Source organism: Lycium barbarum, chromosome 5, assembly GCF_019175385.1.
Source record: "Lycium barbarum isolate Lr01 chromosome 5, ASM1917538v2, whole genome shotgun sequence".
In the NCBI taxonomy this organism is placed as follows: domain Eukaryota; kingdom Viridiplantae; phylum Streptophyta; class Magnoliopsida; order Solanales; family Solanaceae; genus Lycium; species Lycium barbarum.
Genome location: NC_083341.1, coordinates 8026313 through 8046941, shown reverse-complemented (window position 1 = coordinate 8046941; position 20629 = coordinate 8026313). Strand labels below are relative to the sequence as shown.

Genomic DNA, 20629 nt, shown 5'->3' with positions numbered 1-20629 from the left:
CACTTTTTTTGGGGCCCATTTTAAAAGTTTATGAACTATATTATTTTTTAGAAAAAAGTATTTTAAAGTAAAAATTATAATTTTTTTAATAAAAAGAAAAAAAAAATTAAAAAAATTAAACAGTTTAAAATGTATGAAATATTTTTTATTTTTTATTTAATGGTAACAATTTGAGATCACTAGGTGATCAGAAATATATTTGGACAATTCGAATTAAAAAATGGTCGTCTTAGCCTCAAAAGAACCTTTAAACATATTAGCCGCTCAAATATTTGATAATTTAGACAAAAATTTTGAAGTAAAAGTGTTAGAGAAAAATAGTACAAGTAGTAATATTTCAATTGACACACTCAATGAGATTAAAAGACGAGAAATATTTACAAATGTCGATATTATTTATAGAATAATGTTAACAATTTCTATAACAATAACATTGGCGGAAAGAAGTTTTCAAGCTAATTCGATAAAAAATTATCAGAAAAATTTGATTATCTAAATATCATTACTAACTTTGCATTTCAAAAAGTTTTTTTTTTTTTTAAAAAAAAGATTCCAATATTTAAGAAAATTATATTAGAGGCCTCTCATCCAAGTTTGGCTTTAGGCCACTAACTTTGTTGAGCCGCCCCTGCATGTTATAACAGATTACTGATTTTATTTTTTAGGTTACCAAAGTAGGTATATTACAAATATTAATACATGTTATTTGTAGGTCACTTTCACTTAATAGCATAAAAAAGTTCTACATTGTTAAGTGGATAAAATGAGATTTATTGCCCTCTTACAGTTTAAATAGAAAAAAATGACTTTTTAAGGTCTCTTATGTGTTTTTTTTTTTAAGATCTCTTATGTGTAAAAAAATAAAAATCTCTTGTAAAAAGATTATAAAACTAAAAAAGATTGTAAGTAGCTTTTACCTAAACCTTCTATACATATTAAAAAACTTACTAAATATCTATAAATTAGTCAGACAAATTTATAACAGTCATCCTCTACAACAACATTTCACTAACTACCGAGTTTTCACTGAAATCAACTTTCATATTATGTTATATTATATGTTCTTTATAACATCCTGTTATAGCAGCTAAAAAACATCCGGACAAACAACGTTTGTTATAGAATGATTTGGCGTATTAATTTAAAATTATTATTTTTATCCACAAAGTTCAAATCCAAAATACGCCTCTCTGTCAAAACTCATAGTCACACACTTCTCCATATCATTTTCTTACCTGCCATTAGAAAATTGAACCATCTATTTTCCTGATAGCACCAAATTCAAGTTGCTAATCTAAACATCTATTATAAGTATCCTATTTGTACTTATTATATTTGTACTCTTCTTTCTTCTCTCTCTATTTCTTTCCTATAATAGTAAAAGAAAAACTTTTTTCCTCATAAACAAGCAATTCTACCTACTATGCCCTGTTGATCAATAACTCAAAAACAAAAATGGCTTCTGGAAGTAGTGGAACAAAAAATGCTGATGAGCAAAAAAACCAAGCACAATTTTCAGGTACAAGTAATACTAATAATGCATCAATAAGCAAAGCAGTAGCACAATATACTACTGATGCTAGACTACATGCTGCATTTGAACAATCAGGTGAATCAGGAAAATCCTTTGATTATTCGCAATCTGTTAGAAACACTACAGATATTGTGCCTGAGCATCAAATTACTGCTTACTTAACTAAAATGCAAAGAGGTGGTCATATTCAACCTTTTGGTTGTACAATAGCTGTAAATGAAACGAATTTTCGGGTTATTGCTTATAGCGAAAATGCACGCGAGTTGCTTGATAAAATGCCGCAATCAGTTCCAAGTCTTGATAAGCCTGGTTTTTTAACAATTGGAACTGATGTTAGGAGTCTTTTTAGTCCTTCAAGTAGTGTTTTGCTTGAAGGAGCATTCGGGGCACGTGAGATCACGTTGTTGAATCCGATTTGGATACATTCGAGGAATTCAGGGAAGCCCTTTTACGCGATTTTACATAGGATTGATGTTGGTATTGTGATTGATTTAGAGCCTGCTAGAACGGAGGACCCTGCATTGTCTATTGCTGGAGCTGTGCAATCGCAGAAACTAGCCGTGAGGGCTATTTCGCTTTTGCAATCGTTACCTGGTGGAGATATTGAGCTTTTGTGTGATACTGTTGTTAAGAGTGTGAGGGAGCTTACGGGGTATGATCGCGTTATGGTGTATAAGTTTCATGATGATGAGCATGGGGAAGTTGTCGCGGAGAGTAAAAGATCTGATTTAGAGCCTTATATGGGTTTGCATTATCCGGCTACTGATATTCCACAAGCATCAAGATTCTTGTTTAAGCAGAATAGGGTTAGAATGATTGTTGACTGTACTGCCACACCTGTGAAGGTTATTCAGGATGAATCGCTTAAGCAGCCTTTATGTTTAGTTGGTTCAACACTTAGGGCTCCTCATGGTTGCCACCCTCAGTATATGGTTAATATGGGAAATGTTGCGTCGTTAACACTGGCTGTTATTATAAATGGTAATGATGATGAAGTTGCTGGAGGGAGAAGTACAATGAGATTATGGGGCTTGGTAGTTGGACACCACACTTCTGCTCGGTGTATTCCTTTCCCCCTTCGTTATGCCTGTGAATTCCTCATGCAGGCCTTTGGGCTCCAACTAAACATGGAATTACAATTGGCATCGCAGTTGGCTGAAAAGCATGTGTTGAAGACACAGACATTGTTGTGTGATATGCTTCTCCGAGATTCACCTACGGGGATTGTTATGCAGAGCCCCAGTATTGTTGACCTTGTGAAATGCGATGGGGCCGCTTTGTTCTACCAGGGGAGGTACTATCCTATGGGTGTTACACCTTCTGAAAACCAGATAAAGGGCATTGTGGAGTGGCTATTGACTTATCATTTGGACTCAACAGGTTTAAGCACTGACAGTTTGGCTGATGCAGGGTATCCTGAGGCAGCTTCTCTTGGTGCTGCCGTTTGTGGGATGGCTGTTGCTTATGTAACTTCGAAAGATTTCCTGTTTTGGTTCCGTTCACACACTGCGAGCGAGATAAAATGGGGTGGTGCAAAGCATCATCCAGAAGATAAAGACGATTGGCAGAAAATGCATCCGCGTTCTTCGTTTAAGGCATTTTTGGAAGTTGTTAAGAGCCGGAGTTTGCCATGGGAGAATGCAGAAATGGATGCAATTCACTCTTTGCAGCTTATTCTACGTGATTCATTCAAGGATGCTGATCAGGCAAGTAATTCTAAAGCTATTGTGCATGCTCAGCTTCGGGAAGAGGGGTTGCAAGGGGTGGATGAACTGAGGTCTGTTGCCAGAGAAATGGTTAGATTGGTAGAAACTGCTACAGCACCCATATTTGCTATTGATGTTGAAGGTCGCATAAATGGGTGGAATGCTAAAGTTGCAGAGTTGACAGAGTTGTCAGTTGAGGAAGCAATGGGGAAGTCGTTGGTTCACGATCTTCTCCACGAAGAGTCACAGAGAACTGCTGAGAACCTTCTCTTCAAAGCTTTACGAGGTTATACCAATCTGCTGTACATTTCCTTCATTCCAATAAGTGCATTTCATTACCTATGGAGTTTCCTTAGGCTATACTGAGCGGTTATTCCCTTATCTGCTCTTCTTTGTTTTATTAATTTTAATAACAAATTTAAAATCTGAAGGGGAGCCTTGGAGTAAAGGTAAAGTTGTCTCAGTGTGACCTATAGGTCACGGGTTTGAGCCGTGGAAGCAGTCACCACTGCTTGCATTAGGGTAAGCTGTCTACATCACACCCCTTGGAGTGCGGCCCTTCCCCGGACCTGGCTAACACGGGATGCTTTGTGCACCGAGCTGCCCTTTTTTTTTTTTTTTTTTTTTAAATATCAAATTTATGTTTCCTCCTTGAATCATGCAACAAAATAATGGAGGTTGCATGTTTGGTTTATTTTACTATTTGCTTTCTATTGGATAGATATTTTGAGGGATAAGAAGCTCTATAGCAAGCAAGGTGTGTTCTTTTTATGTTCATGTTTTGACATAGGCAATTTTAATGCATTAAATGTCTATTGTCCACATTCCCTGCGTAACTATAGGTTGTAAGTTCATATTGATTTATATGCTGTTGCTGAAAAGAGTTGACTACTTCATAATATCCATAAATTTGCGTTTACCCTGGTCCAACAGAAATTTCTAATCTTTTACCAACTGTCAGCTCCTTTCCTTTTTCTCAAAATAATCCATTACATTGCCTCCCATACTCTTTGCAAAATAATCCAATAATTACTGCTGTTATTTTAGTACTTTTGGATTGGCACCATGCACTTAGAAGTTAGCATATGAATTGTTAATTAGATTGTGCTAAGCTAGTGCAGAAACCGTACCATGTCAAAAACCACGTAAAATGGAAACATGAGAAGTAATAAAGATCTTTTATCGATGATAAAGCATGTAACAACCTGCGTCAAAGCTTTCTGATTTAATCATGACATAATTTTTGTTTTTTGGAGGTCAGTTTCAATCTTGAGTTTTCAATGTTGATCAACTCTAGGTGATTTCAGAGCACATGGGCGTAATCATTGTGGCTATATATACACTCTGGGTTATAAAATGAAGCTGCATTTAATCAGATTCAGGCTAATCCCGACAGTGGGGTGGCACCATTCTCTCTTTAATGTGTATGTAGCTTGAGTTTCTTGCACATTGTTAATTGAAACTGATTGGTATCCACCCTCTTCGTGTCCAGCCATCCTACAGATAATGAAAGAGGAGAAAAACCTAATATTGTTGCTAAACCAATCACAGGTGAAGAAGATAAGAACATAGAAATAAAGTTAAGGACATTTGGAGCTGAGCAACTGAAGAAGGCTGTTTTTGTGGTGGTCAATGCTTGCTCTAGCAAAGACTACACAAATAACATTGTTGGTGTCTGCTTCGTTGGGCAGGATATTACAGCCCAAAAAGTTGTGATGGACAAATTTGTTCGCATACAAGGTGATTACAAGGCCATAGTGCACAGCCCTAATCCTCTGATCCCGCCCATTTTTGTATCAGATGAGAACACTTATTGCTTTGAGTGGAACACCGCGATGGAAAAACTTAGTGGTTGGAACAGAGAAGAAGTCATTGGAAAAATGTTAGTTGGTGAAATTTTTGGCAGTTTCTGTCGGCTCAAGGGCCCCGACACCATGACGAAATTCATGATCATGTTGCATAAGGCAATTGGAGGCCAGGAGACAGAGAAGTTTCCTTTTTCCTTCTCTGACCGAAATGGAAATTTCGTTCAAGCTCTTTTGACTGCAAACAAGAGAGTCAGTATGGATGGAAAAATTATTGGGGCCTTTTGTTTTTTGCAGAATGCAAGTCCTGAATTGCAGCAAGCTCTAATGCGGAGACAACAAGAAAAGACGAGTATTTTTGGGATGAAAGAGTTGTCTTACATTTGTCGGGAAATAAAGAATCCTCTGAATGGTATACGCTTTACAAATTCATTATTGGAGGCCACAGATTTGACAGAAAACCAGAAGCAGTTTCTGGAAACAAGTGATGCTTGTGAGAGGCAGATGTCTAAGATCATAAGGGATGTTGATCTGGACAACATTGAGGATGGGTAAGTTCATATTCAATTATTTATTCTATCATATTCTCAGTTAAATAAATCTGTTCACTATGGCACAGTATACTCTAGTACAACTTTCAAAGTCCATTTAGAAACGTGTTAGTGTTTTATGAGCTATGGTCAGAAAATTATGGAAACTTACCTGTAATAGAAAGTTGCAATATACCGCTACTGCTCTTTAGTTGTTTTCATGCTCAAGACGAAAGTACAGAGATACTAGTTTGGTCTTATATGTGAGTATGTGACTGGAATTTTGGAACTTATAAGCAAAATTTATGAGATATGTCTCAAGTTGTATTCATATCTGGATTGTAGCTTGTAGTGGTGTTAAGCTGGTTACTGTCTGTGGACTAGAATCGACTTCGCAACAGTAGTGACAGGACAATCAAATTTAAGGTAATTATTGAAGTCAATAAATCTGGATTAGTTGAATGAGTGTATTGTTCCCGTATGACAGTATATTTCCATGCGAATATCAGATGTAGGTACATAGACTTTATTTTTTGAACTTGCAAGCTAGTTTCCAGGAGATACAGCACTTTTTTCTTTGGGGTTTGGCGCGCGCGCGCGCGCGGGGGGGGGGGGGGGGGGGGGGGGGGGGGGGGGGGGGGGGTGTTGCGGGGCGCGCAATGCCTCCATGTGAATAGGTAGATGACTTCAATTTGTAATGTTCCTTGCTCCTCTTCAGAAGGTGATTAACCTTTAAATTTCTAACAGTTCACTGGAGCTTGAGAAAGGAGAATTTTTACTTGCGAGTGTGATAGATGCTGTTGTTAGCCAAGTGATGTTATTGTTAAGGGAAAGAGGAGTACAGCTTATCCGGGATATTCCAGAGGAAATCAAGACACTGAGAGTCTATGGCGATCAAGTCAGAATTCAACAGGTCTTTGCTGATTTTTTGCATACTATGGCAAGCTATGCACCATCCCCAGAAGGGTGGGTAGAAGTCCATCTTCGACCAAGTATGAAGCAAATTTCTGATGGAGTAACTATTGTACACATTGAGTTCAGGTATATTCTTCAACTTTCTCTTCTTTACTTTTGCAGTGAATGAGCTATATCAGCTTGTGAAGCCTTGTTTCCTTAAAAGATCTTTAAACGGAAGATCTTATCCATTCCATCATTTGCACTTCATCAGCTATAACTGCCATTGCTTGGCTGTTCAAATTTTTTCTCTTTACGTTTATTGGTGTAGAACTGAATAATTTCATAACATCTCAATAAGTTTGTCTGAAATTACTGGTTCATATGCTATACATGATTACAGATTGACCATAATTTTTTAATATGGACTTCGTTAGCAATTACTCACTGGTTTACTGGCACCACTTTTCTCGGGTTGTCGCATTTAGCCCACCTGCCTGCTCTCTGACTTTTATCATTTGATCAGCATATTTGACTCCTAACATTTTCCTTAACTTCAAAATCGCTAACCATGGCTACTTCTATCTACAAATCGCATGCACATAGCATACTTTTAATCCTTCTCAAAATTACATAAAAGCTCGTCACTTTTTTTTTATCAGAATTCTAGGTCCTACACCTTTTTGATATCAAAGGACAAACACCAGAGTATTCATCCTTAGTTTTAAGCTAACCGACTTGACTCGAGAAGCAAACTACAATAAGTTCCAGCTATGGATAAGGTAAAATCTACACATGTTAATTCAAGATTATGGGATAAGATAAAATATAAACATAAACAAGTTAACTTGAGATTGATAAAAAAAACTTTACACCACTTCCATTGATTTGTTAGCTCTTTTAACTTCGCAACTACCAGGTCTCGTCTTTGTCTTTCAGCTTTTAAGTTTGTGTTTGATGAAGAAAACGTATGATTTCCTACCTCAAAATGTTCCCACCCCCTTTAAAAATGCAATTGCATAACTATAAGCTTCTATTAAAGTGTGAAACTTCAACTGCTCACCAAAATGACTTTGTGGAATTTGTGGACACTACTATTTCAAGCTTGAAATAGGAGGAGCCGGAGCTTAGGCTTTTGATTTGAAGTTTAATCTGATTAATTTTGGGAAAGTGACATAAATAGCCCCCCCCCCCCCCCCCCCCCCCCCCCCAAAATAGCAGGCAGATGTATATATACATGCATATTGGTTAGCGGATGTAGATATTTTTGGCCGAGAGTCAAATATGTAACTTCCCCCTCTTTACGGTGATTGAATGCACTACTTTGTTTATAATAACTGCTAAGTATTCGGTTTAGATGTGTACCATATGCTGCATATGAGGTATTTTGCTAGTATATTTGAGTTAATTTTCTAGTTGTCAACTTGGTCTCTTGATGAAGGCATCAATATAATCCGATATTAACTTTTAGGTTTAAAGTTTTCAGCATTTTAATGCTGTTTGTTTGGTGTCATACACCGTCTCAGTTACCTGTTTGATTTTTTTCTCTATTTTCCTGGGAAAAGGATTGTTTGCCCTGGCGAAGGTCTTCCTCCTGAATTGATCCAAGATATGTTCCATAACAGTCAGTGGGTAACTCAAGCAGGTCTAGGGCTGAGCATGTGCCGAAAAATCTTAAAGCTTATGAATGGTGAAGTCCAGTATATCAGACAATCAGAAAGATGTTTTTTCCTGATTATCCTTGAACTACCATTGTCCCAAAGAGATTCAATGAATGTTGGATAGGTTACCAGATGTTAAATTCAATCCCATTGTCTCTCAAAGTGCAAAACATACAATTATGGGTATGCCTTGGATACTTAGCATGGAACTTGGAGCAATGTCAAGTCCTTCTATACGGCTAATGGGTATCGAATCATCCTTGTGCTGCTAAATGAGCTATTCCACACTGATTTGTGATATATGTTTGCTGAAATATTGGTGGTTTTTTAATCATTTACTTTACCATGACTAATTTTTAACATCATAATTGGGTTCACTTACAAATTAACTGCAGATCTGCAATATGGGTAGCGCCAAGATGCTTCTAGGCTTTAATGATCTCAAGCTATTGTGATTAGTATTAGCACCAAGATGCTTCTGGGCTTAATGATCCCAGGTTATTGTGATTAGTATCATTCTAACAATGTATCAGAGTATTGTTTTAAAAGTAGTCACTTCAATGTACTATAGTGTGCTTTGTGGAATAACATTGATGATGATGGTCTGGTAGAGTATATGTCTTCCTTTTTTATGAGAGAAATTTGTTGTTTCATGTAACATACTAACATGGATATGCTGATAATCTTGAATGCTAATACCAGAGCTTTTCCCTTCCATCAAGAGGGAGTTAATCTTTTCAATTTTCTCATCAATATAATTTGGCCAGTCAATATGAACTGCAGTGGCTTCACCACTCTTCTGTATAATATAAAAACTAGTTCTGAAGCAGGAGATGACATATTTGATACTGTATATGTTTCTATAGTTTCTTTTTTACTTGTGAGAAAGATGCAGAGCTCTGGCCTAGTTGAATACGAAGTAAAGCTTTGGTGGCGTGTGCCTTGAAAATTTTGAAAAGGTTGTCTTGAAAATATTGAAAATAGGTAGACACACACAAACATAAGAGCATGGGTTGGAAATGGGTGATCCAGGGAGCAACATTTTTAGGAAAAGCGAGCAACAAAAGAGAGTCTAAACCTGAGCAATTCTTAATCATACTTAAACATGTTGCACCATTTCACCAACAAGAAGTAGTAACTCGAAACTTTTAGGTATAGTTCTTGTTTGAGTACATCGTTTGAAGGAAAACAAAACAACCAAAGACACAGAAGCCTATCGTTTTCTTAAAAGATTAAGCGGTGTTTGGCCATGCGATATAAAATCCTGATTTCATATTTTGAATTCAAATCAACGTTTGTTTATGCAATGTTTGACAAAACTTCAACTTCATATCATGATTTCAAATTTTTATTAATGTAAAACTTGACACATGAGTTTATATTTTGTAAAAAAAAAAAAAAACATAAGTCGGTAAATATTTTAACCAACCATGTTTACTTACCGGCATGAAGAGATTGAAAATGCATGCTCAACGTGAAGAGATTGTTCATATCATGTAGAAAGATTACATTAAAGAGTAGTTACACTACCATTCATGTTTAATTTTCCTTTTTATTAATTTAAAGTTTGATTAATTTATGTTTTATTTTTTAGAAAGATCTTCGTAGCGAATTAATTTTATTATGAACTATAATTTGCTCATTTTATAAGATTGTATAAGAATTGAAAAAATCATTTTGCCGTTTTTATGCAACTTAACAATTTCAAATTGCATGTCCAAACAACTTCAAATCATGACTTTGATCCAGTAATATTTCCAATAGATATTTTTCTTTGATCCAGTAATATTTCCGATAGGTATTTTTCTTGCAGAGAATGAAATTAATTTCAGGAGCATTGAAGCCAAGGCACGATATTTCATTAAGTGGCACATTGATGCCAATGGATGAAGCTTTTATATAGTATACTGGGAGTAGGACAAAGTCTGTGGAGCTATGCTGTTTGGGTTTGGTTAAAATAGGAGTATACATGAGATCTTGAGGCATTAATGCCAAAATTATGAGATTTTATCATTACGTTCAATTAGCCAAATGGCCCTATTACAACCATGCTAAGGTTTATATTGTCTTCATCATTTTTAACTTAAAAGTTTTACAAGAATAGTTTGATTCATAGGAAGGTAATCAAGAGTGACAAAATTGAACTATTATGTATGACCTTTAGTGCTTCATTGTTAACATAATCTAGTACAAAATCTGATATTCAAGACCTATTAATCATTAAATAGCCCTCATTAACTTAAAATATACATCTCAGACACGATATATACATCAGCCATAACAATGTCTCTTAACTAAAGTGGTATAATTATCATATTCAAAATTTCAAATTGTACTAATTAAGTTTTCTACATATAGCATGTTCCTAAAATCCAATTAACCCATTTTAATAATTAATTATTTCGGAACATTTTAGTTATTAAAAACGATACCATATGTTTCCACTATTTTGTACACCAAAATCACTTGCAAATTGAGTAAACAACTGGCAGTAACAATTCAATTTGCAATTATTGTCACCTATAAAAAAACTCGAGTTGCAAAAAAAAAATCCGAGAAGCAGTTTTCAAATAAACACACATATTTGACCGAATATTAGTGAAATAACTACCCAAAAATTAATTTTCTTCAATCAAAAAAGAGTGATCAGACATAGCTTTCTAGGCTGCAATTATGCATCAATTTAAACAGTTTTAACAAACTGCTCAGAGCCCAGTGCGATCATCATCTCAATATCATTAATACTAAAACCATTTTTTAATAAATAATAAACAAACAAAATGAGATTATAAAAAAAGAGAATAATTTACATTTTTTTTTTTGAAGTGGGGAAAATCCTCAGAAAAATTGCTTGTAGTTGTCATCAAAATAGAGAAATTCAGGTCTCAAAGATTTCATGCCATCATAGGAAAAAACCCCACTAATACAATTTCAATAATTTAAAAACAAATAAAAAAGAAAGAAATAAATTGGAAGAAATTGAATTAATTTAGCAGGATATAAATTCACTGCACCTAGTAACATAATACGGGTGAAGCGACTCAACTTCCATGCAGTAAATTTATGCCTCTTTTTGCATTAAAAATGCAAAGTTGAAAAAAACCCATATCCTTAAAACTATTTCAAGGGTTTCAATTCAAAGGCAAAAAAAATAATTCAGTTGAAAATAGAAATTAAGAATTCACAAATAAATTTATAGCAAAGAGATGCAAAAATACAGAGCAATGAAGTGGAGTTGTAGCTTTAGAGTCGTACATATATACTACAGAGGCGTGATTAGGGTTTTGATAGATTGGGCCAAGCTTACTGGCCTTAAAACATGGTTGATTTTTATTGGTTGTATAATGGGCTGGACCAGACAATTTTTCAGCTTTTGATAAGAATTTGGATCATATCATTTTGGCCTGTTGGAAATTTAATTATGGCCCAGTTGGCCCATCATAAAGTCTGGCGGGTCATTCACACAAATGATCTTTAATTTTTCCCTTCATATTTTGACGCGGCATAATTTAGATTTCGCTCCGCATATGTATCGTAACATCCACACAAATTATGCTAGACAAGGCAAAATTTTCAACACTTAACATAATATCAAAAAAGGCATAAGTTTAGATTTTACTCGGCATAATTTATATTTAGCTTCGGTATGTGTATCATAACATTCCCACAAGTTATGTCGGAAAAGGCAAAACCTTCAAACATAATCTGCAAAATACTATAAAACTCATGTCGCATAACTTAATTCCTACATAACTTGTGCAGAGCGAGGTAAAATTTCAGTTTTCGAAGATAAAAATATTATCGAACGTACGCCGAGCAAAGCAGATCTGTATATTTTCACTAAATAAACAACAACGGAACAACAACAACATACCCAGTATAATCCCACCAGGTGGGGTCTAGGGAGGGTAGAGTATACGCAGACCTTACCCCTACCTTTTGATAGGTAGGGAGGTTGTTTCCGATAGACCCCCGACTCAAGGAGAGATGAAAAAGCATTAGTAATAGTACGCATTAATAATAAGCATTAATAGCACAAGATAATAGGACGACTAAATAAACAACAACGGTAAAAAAAATAAAAAATTAAAGACCACATATATGAGGGACAAAATTAACGATCGGTGCATTTGAAGGACAATCCGTGCAAAATTATGTAAAATATTTGGGTATATTATGGGCCGGACCAGACAATTTTTCAGCTTTTGAAAAGAGTTCAAGATTATATCATCTTAAGCCTGTTGGAAATTTAATTATGGCCCAATTGGCCCATCATAGAGTCTGGTCAAGACGAGTCCACACAAGCCCACCTTGAGGAGTATTTTGGATTAGTGAATTTTCTCTAACTTTTGGCATAAGGGGTCACAGAGGGAGGCTCGCACGACAGGCTATTAACTTAGTGGTAGAGTACCGTCCAGATAACTATGTTGTCATAATGTCCACTGGAACGCCCATGGATTTTCTCATCAACTTGATGAATGAATTTCAAGATATAAGGCTTTCCTATTATAACGGGTTGTTCAAAAGGATTCTCCGTCCTTCCATCAAATATTCTGCTTTTTCCTGGATATTCGGGTTCTGGGCATGAGGCTCTCAGCTACATGGATAGTTCAATTTGCTCATCAACGTCTGACCCTGAAATGTGGATCATCTAATGCACGATATGGCATACTCCCTGTTCAAATCGTAGTTTGAAACCGAACTCTTTCTCAGGAGGATAGGTGGGGTGATATCCAATGTAGATTCAACTTTCGGTGCACTCGTGGGATTCGTGGATCTTGATATTTTCAACCCTCCTCCCTCTCTCTGATCTATTTCAATTTCTCTAGGTCTTCTCTATTACTCAATTTTCTTTCAAATTATTTGCAATTCCCAGATATCAGAGCACAAATAGAATATACTTTAATTACCAACATCAATATTGGGACAACCTGGATATATTCAAGGAAATTCTACAATATTAAAATTTAACCCTAACATAATTTCTTGATTCTAAAAAGTGCATACTAGGACCCGCATGAAAGAGATTAACTTACAATGGTTCATACATTGACCTAAAACATTTTCGCATTCTTCAATTTGACATTTGAAGGAGCGACTTAAGGGAGTTGGAGGTACCCAAGCTTAAAAGGATCATTTATACCATTTCATAGTATAGGTGGTTGACATAATTTGGAGATTGTTTAGGCATAAAAATATTTAGTTTAAAGTGACTCTTACGAAGTAACAGATATAATCGAAAAAGTTATATGCTAATTCATGATATTGGTTCAAGCTGTCTGCTAAAATTGAAGTACTATTATGTACATTATAAGGAAGAAGTAGCCTTGGTTTCTGCTAGCTGTGCGCACTATTCAAATGTCAAATCTACAAGATTACGTATCCATTTTGTTCATACATTATTGCCTTGTACATATGTGGTTGATCGTTGTTGCCTTGTTGGGCCATAATTGATCGCTTTTTTTTTTATTTGTCCACAAGCTGTAGGTTGCTAGAATTACTTCTAATACTATACTCCCACAAGCTGCAACTTTTGGGGGAAAGGGAAGGGATCGAATATAGAATCGGATTCGAGATTTGAACTTCGAAGATACAATCGGATTCAGGATTTGAACTTTGTATATTTAAAAATTTAGAACAACGATCTCAATTATTAATGATTGAGTTTTAAATATAACATTTGAATATAGGGTAAAAAGGCAGCCTGATGCACAAAACATCTCGCATTAACAATGTTCGCGGAAGCAGTGGCGGAGCCAGGATTTTCAGTAAGGGGGTTCAAAAATATAAAGAGGTAAATATACAAGAAGCTAAGGGGGTTCAACACCTACCATATATACATAAAAAAATAATTTTAACCTTTAATATACACTGTAATTTTCTGCCGAGGGGGTTCGGATGAACCCCCTCAACTACACTTGGCTCCGCCCCTGCGCGGAAGGGGCGCTCCCCAGCAGTATGATGTAGACATCCTAAAATAAATGCAAGCATTAGTTATTTCCACAACACTAAATATTTGAACATATTTAATAGATTATATTTCTTAACCTATATTCTCTATGTCACAATTTATGTGATGCTTATCTTTTTAGCCTGTCTCAAAAAAGAGTGTTACATTTAGATATTTAGAAACAATTGAACTTCAAACTTTCCATCTTATCCTTAATGAAATGATTTATTATCACACAAATAACAATGGTTGGGTTTAGGCTATAAATTTCTAAAATCTTTCTTTATTTCTTAAATTCTTTGTCCAGTCAAAATGCATCACGTATATTGAGACTAAGAAAGTACAGAAGATTTACATCAAGCTACAAGGTTCATTAGAATTCATAGCTTACATTGTGGATTCGCCTTGACAACGACATACATTAAGAGAGGAATTCAAAATATAGATTCATAATCTAAATGTGATTTTATTATAAGTATATATTTCAAATTCTTTTTATATACTCTATTACACAAATGACCCATAAATCAGCCTAAGAGGCAATATGATAAACGAATCACACTAGATCCAAAGAAATTATAGATATGGGGAGCTCAAGAAAATAGACAGCCGTAAGCTTATGGCAGATTCATGCACTATTACAAGTCCTTTAATAGTGTCTCATGGGAGGGGAACTTTTCTGGCGCATACATACATACTTCCTGGCAATGTTTTTTTTTTTGCCTCTTTCCATTTTGTGAAGTTGACAAAAATTAAGGAAATGCACATGGCTACAAATGATTTGGTTCAGATTGTGGATTAGGTTCATGATTACAGCAAATGTTTTATGTATTTATTTTACACCATGGTACTAATCATGCCGCCATTCAACATATTATTTTTGTCACCACTCCCTTCAATTCATCATTTACTTTGACTTAATAAATTGGTTTCTGGACTTTTATGAAAGCCCATAATGATTTGGCAATGTGCTAAAGTTGACAAGCGAGGGGATGTAGAAGGTAAGTTATGAGTTCAATCAAATTAGATACTCCTCCGTTTAATTTATTTGTCTGAGTTTGATTCATGAATTTTGTAGTCTTTAACTAAATATATATAATGTACCAATATGTTCTTTAATCTTGTGTTGTTAAACATGTCATGTGTGTTGAAAGAGTTGCCAAATTAAAAAATAACTTTTTTTTAAGTAGACTAAAATGGAACATAAGACAAACACATTGAAATAGGAGTACTTAATTTATTAATTACGATTAAATTATGCTAATAATATATATATATATATATATATATATATATATATATATATATATATATATAATGTATATATGCATTATCAGTTATAAATATATTTATTTAACTTGATTTTTTTTTTTTTTTTAAATAGGCATTCATGATTAGATGTAAGAAGATATGTCCTAGATCATGGAGGGACAGCTTGCTTTTACAGAAATTATGGAGCACAATTGTCCACCACCCACAAAAAGCATAAAAAATCCAAAAACCCAACAGTTATATATACACAAACAAATAATACAGAAGATAGAAGGAGGCCATTGCCAAATTAAGAACCATAAGTTTCCTCTCTTTTTTATTTTCCAATTGATCAATCAATCACAAAAGTTGTGAAAAAAAGTGTCACATAATTACTCCTCTGTTATCAGGTACGAATGCATTTTTACAACTGATCATTTGTTTTATCATAGCATTTTCTAAATCAATCCTAATTTATCTATGTTATGAGCTAGTTAATCACCTAATCTAGTTCAATTTATTGTTCCATTCTCATTTCATTGTAAAAATCTGTTCTTGAAATCTGCTTGGTTGAGTACCTTCTATTACCAGTCTACTCATGCGACTCAATCTACACAGTTTTACACACTATAAGGAAAAATTGAAATTAACCACAAATTTTATCGTTAGTCTGTACCTAAATAGGGAATAGCTCGTACCTTACAGCCTTTTAACAATTAATCTCTAAACCATCGCTAAATAGGACTAGCGATGACTTTTGCTGTTAAGAACAAAATTTATCCCTAGCTAATATTTTATTTTAGTAGTGACAGGACATGGCTTCAATGCTGATGAAGAATCCAGTGACATCCTCTGACAGATCAATTATAGCAAGGAGGAAAAAGAAGAAAACAAATTTAAGCTCAAAAGATCAAAATGAAAACACTATTATCAACCACAACAACAATAATAATAATAACAGTCGCGATTCTACCAATGAGTGGAAATCCCAAGCTCAACAACAAGTTTATTCATCAAAGCTACTCAAAGCGCTACACCACGCGCAAACTAGCGCACCAGCTCCCAAAGGGGGCCAAGCTGTCCGCGAAGTCGCGGACAGAGTCCTAGCAGCAACGGCTAAAGGACGGTCCAAGTGGAGCCGCGCTATACTGACTAACCGGCTCAAGCTCAAGTTCATGAAAAAGCAATCCAAGAGGCAAAGTGTGGCTCGGTCCAAACCTAGCCGGCTTACTAAGAAGCCGAGAGCTGGTATAATGTTGAAGCTGAGGACGAAGAGTTTACCGGCTTTTCAGAAAAAGGCTCGGGTTTTAAGCCGAATTGTTCCCGGTTGCCAAAAACAGCCGTTGCCTGTAGTTCTTGAAGAAGCCACTGATTATATAGCGGCTTTGGAGATGCAAGTTAGAGCCATGAGTGCTTTAGCTGACTTGCTTTCTGGCGCTTCATCTACTAGTTAATTTCAAATTATTGTACTATCAAATTATTTGTTATGAATAATTAATTTAATTACTTGTTCATTGTAGGTGTTAATTTACTTGATACTATAACTCTAGCAAGGTATAGTTACTCCCCGCAGAAACAGCATTGCTGGAATTATTTGAACTTACCGCTGAAATGTTACAACTTATGCTACTCATGGCTTGTCCTGGAAAATATTAGATGACACCTAGTATGTGTAGATTGTAGACTGTCACTGATAACTTTGAAGAATAATCATTTAGATTCATTTCATCTATAAACGAATTAAAATATCATACAATTAGTAATCACGTCTCACTTCCAAGTAACTTAAAGTCGACTATATAATCCTTACTATCTATGTAACTTTGTTTAATACCACCCCACTTCACAATCGATATAATGTGTGCCTAAGTAAACACGTTCCAATGTATTTTGTATATGCTCGTTGTAAATTGATTAGTCTTACGATAACTATTAATTTGTCACAATTCTCTTTCTTTCTCCATGTAAGAACCGATTATATGAATCAATTCATTCCTCATATCAACCAAGTTAAACTGACTAAAAGAAGTTGTAGCAAGTATTTTCCTTAATATAAATATACAAGTCAATAATTGGTGAAATATTATGTGTGCGGTCTCATAAATTAACAATTTTCCTTTTACTTTTGTATTTCTGTGAGGAAAGTAGAGAGAAAGTACCTCTTCTTTTAGCTACTATTATCACTAGCTATTACGACAATTACCACCATAAGCTAACATCACCACAAGTCGACACCTACAACAACTAACGCAAGCCATTACTTAAAAATACTTTATTGATATAGTATTAGATCAATTAGTAATGTATTTTAATTCTAAGTTTTATATTTATACACTTAAATAAAAAAAAGTTTTTTATATTAAAATATTAAGCAAATAAACAGTCTTAATTACTAGTAATATTTAGACCTTAACAGATATAAAAATACGTATTCAGATTCAAACGTTTTAACCTGAATACACATTAATTGTCTTTATATTATATTATATTCTAACTATATAGAAGCACCAATTGGGGTCCTTTTTCGTCGTCCGTTGTGGGCATTAAAAAAAAAAAAATTAGGCCCCATATTAAACAGACCCATAAAAAAAAATTGTAAAAAAAAAATATAGTCCCCATATATATTAAACAACAACTAATATATAAAAAAAATTGTGGGCCCTTCTATATAGTAGTAATATATCCGTTTCAATTTAATTAAAAAAAATTGTGAGCCCCATATATATTAAATAACAACTAATATTAAAAAAATAGTGCAAATTAATAATGTCCAAGAAAAAAAGTACACCCCATATTAAAAAATCAAACAATATTCATGTAATTTCCAAAGTATCTTATTAAGTTAATAATGATGGATTCATTGTCACGTGCGTATTCGTAACAAACACTAATATAATAAAGTTTTAAATACGGAGCACAAACTACAATGTTATATTAATCGTGTTTTGAACATAGTATCCCATATTAACAAAATCAAGCAATATATATTAAAAAAAAAAAAGTGAATCCCATATTAAAAAAATAAACAATGTCAAAAAAAAGTGCAAAAAAAATTGTGGGCCCCATATTTCTGCTATTATCTGTTATTTCCTGTGCTTTGATTATCCTGTGTTATCTGTGTCGCTTGCATTATTTCATTTCATATCGCTTTGATTCTCTTAACCTTATCTGACTTCTTTTTATGCTTTTATTGAGCCGAGGGTCTTTCGGAAACAGCCGTCCTACCTTGGTAGGAGTAAGGTCTGCGTACACTCTACCCTCCCCAGACCCCATGATGTGGGATTTCACTGGATTGTTGTTGTTGTTGTTGTATATATATATATATATATGCATGAAAATTGTGCAAATTAATAATGTCAAAAAAAAAAGTGCACCCCATATTAAATATATATATATATATATATATATATATATATATATATAATTGTGGGCCCTTATATATAGTAGTAATATATATGTTCCAATTTAATTAAAAAAAATTGTGGGCCCCATATATATTAAACAACAACTAATATTAAAAAAATAGTGCAAATTAATAATGTCCAAAAACAAAGTGCACCCCATATTAAAAAATCAAACAATATTCATGTAATTTCCAAAGTATCTCATTAAGTTAATAATGATGGATTCATTGCCACGTGCGTATTCGTAGCAAACACTAATATAATAAAGTTTTAAATACGGAGCACAAACTACAATGTTATATTAATCGTGTTTTAAACATAGTATCTCATATTGACAAAATCAAGCAATATATATATATATATAAAAAACGAATCCCATATTAAAAAAATAAATAATGTCAAAAAAAAAAGTGCAAAAAAAAAAGTTGTGAGCCCCATATATATATATATATATATATATATATATACATAAAAATAGTGCAAATTAATAATGTCAAAAAAAAAGTGCACCCCATATTAAATATATATATATATATATATATATATATATATATATATATATATATATATATATATATATGTGCATAAAAATAGTGCAAATTAATAATGTCCAAAAAAAAAGTGCACCCCGTATTAAAAAATCAAACAATATTCATGTAATTTCCAAAGTATCTCATTAAGTCAATAATGATGGATTCATTGCCACGCGCGTATTCGTAGCAAACACTAATATAATAAAATTTTAAATACGGAGCACAAACTACAATATTATATTAATCGTGTTTTCCTCTCTTTTCCTCTCCTTTTCTCCTCTCTTGAGCCGAGGGTCTTTCGAAAACAGCCGCCTTACCTTTCAAGGTGGGGGTTAGGTCTGCGTACACTCTACCTTCCCCAGACCCCACATAGTGGATTATAATGGGCTTCTTGTTGTTGTTGTTGTTGTTGTTGTGTTTTGAACATAGTATCCCATATTGACAAAATCAAGCAATATACAAAAAAAAAAAAAAGTGAATCCCATATTAAAAAAATAAACAATGTAAAAAAAAAGTGCAGACTTTGTATTCGTAGCAAACACTGATATAATAAAGTTTTAGATACGGAGCACAAATTACAATGTTATATCAATCGTGTTTTGAACAGAGTATATATATATATATATATATATATATATATATATATATATATATATATATATATATATATATATATATATATATGCATAAAAATAGTGCAAACTAATAATGTATCAAGCAATATAAAAAAAAAAAAAAAAAGTGAACCCCATATTAAAAAAATATAATGTTAAAAAAAAAGTGTTGCCTTTGTATTCGTAGCAAACACTAATATAATAAAGTTTTAGATACGGAGCACAAACTACAATGTTATATTAATCGTGTTTTGAACATAGTATATGTATATATATTATATGCATAAAAATAGTACAAACTAATAATGTCCAAAAAAAAAAAGTGTGGGCCCCATAATTCTAATATATATCCGTTCCAATTTAATTAAAAAAGAATTGTGGGCCCCATATATATTAAACAACAACTAATTTTAAAAAAAATAGTGCAAATTAATAATGTAAAAAAAAAGCGCACCCCATATTAAAAAATCAAACAATATTCATTGCTCCGTTCATATTCGTAACAAACACTAATATAATAAAATTTTAAATACGGAGCACAAGCTACAATGTTATACTAATCGTGTTTTGAACATAGTATCTCATATTGACAAAATCAAGCGATATATATATATATATAAAGTGAATCCCATATTAAAAAAATAAACAATGTAAAAAAAAAATGTGAAAAAAAAATTGTGGACCCCATAATTCTAATATATATATATATATATATGCATAAAAATAGTACAAATTAATAATGTCAAA

At 33.6% G+C, this 20629-nt stretch overlaps 2 protein-coding genes and 2 non-coding genes across 8 annotated transcripts; 2 read left to right on the top strand and 2 right to left on the bottom strand.

The window, feature by feature from the left end:
• Positions 1-1255: 1255 nt before the first annotated feature.
• On the top strand, positions 1256-8845 carry LOC132640328 (phytochrome B-like). 3 transcript variants are annotated; one of them, XR_009582200.1, is made up of 5 exons: positions 1260-3526; positions 4792-5596; positions 6323-6616; positions 8035-8376; positions 8526-8845. XR_009582200.1 is itself a non-coding variant. In XM_060356879.1 (4 exons), exons 1-4 carry the CDS (start codon positions 1456-1458, stop codon positions 8557-8559), a joined length of 3204 nt encoding a protein of 1067 aa, XP_060212862.1. In that variant the 5' UTR covers positions 1256-1455; the 3' UTR covers positions 8560-8845. The 3 variants fall into 3 exon arrangements, 2 of the variants coding, with proteins under 2 accessions (XP_060212862.1, XP_060212861.1); XM_060356879.1 differs by lacking the exon at positions 8035-8376 and having other exon boundaries at positions 1256-3526; XM_060356878.1 differs by having other exon boundaries at positions 8035-8845.
• Positions 8846-10773: 1928 nt separating this feature from the next.
• LOC132643123 (small nucleolar RNA snoR118) lies at positions 10774-10862 on the bottom strand. The gene has a single exon (XR_009583567.1). It is a non-coding gene; the product is annotated as a small nucleolar RNA snoR118 (small nucleolar RNA).
• A 102-nt stretch (positions 10863-10964) lies between these two features.
• On the bottom strand, positions 10965-11040 carry LOC132643101 (small nucleolar RNA R66). Its single transcript, XR_009583546.1, has one exon. It is a non-coding gene; the product is annotated as a small nucleolar RNA R66 (small nucleolar RNA).
• Positions 11041-15584: 4544 nt separating this feature from the next.
• Positions 15585-16845, top strand: LOC132642257 (transcription factor bHLH147-like). 3 transcript variants are annotated; one of them, XM_060359509.1, is made up of 2 exons: positions 15585-15741; positions 16138-16845. In XM_060359509.1, the coding sequence occupies exon 2, from the start codon at positions 16147-16149 to the stop codon at positions 16783-16785; it is 639 nt and encodes a 212-aa protein (XP_060215492.1). In that variant the 5' UTR covers positions 15585-15741; positions 16138-16146; the 3' UTR covers positions 16786-16845. The 3 variants fall into 3 exon arrangements, with proteins under 3 accessions (XP_060215492.1, XP_060215491.1, XP_060215490.1); XM_060359508.1 differs by having other exon boundaries at positions 15587-15741; positions 16144-16845; XM_060359507.1 differs by having other exon boundaries at positions 15587-15741; positions 16135-16845.
• Positions 16846-20629: the final 3784 nt, after the last annotated feature.

What these genes read in the sequence shown, in the direction of transcription:
- LOC132642257 (XM_060359509.1), top strand. Translation starts at nt 16,147, where the DNA reads ATGGCTTCAATGCTGATGAAGAATCCAGTGACATCCTCTGACAGATCA.
- LOC132640328 (XM_060356878.1), top strand. Translation starts at nt 1,456, where the DNA reads ATGGCTTCTGGAAGTAGTGGAACAAAAAATGCTGATGAGCAAAAAAAC. An exon ending in CTGGACAACATTGAGGATGG is followed by an intron (nt 5,597 to 6,322) that starts GTAAGTTCATAT and finishes AATTTCTAACAG; the next exon opens with TTCACTGGAGCTTGAGAAAG. An exon ending in ATTGTACACATTGAGTTCAG is followed by an intron (nt 6,617 to 8,034) that starts GTATATTCTTCA and finishes TCCTGGGAAAAG; the next exon opens with GATTGTTTGCCCTGGCGAAG.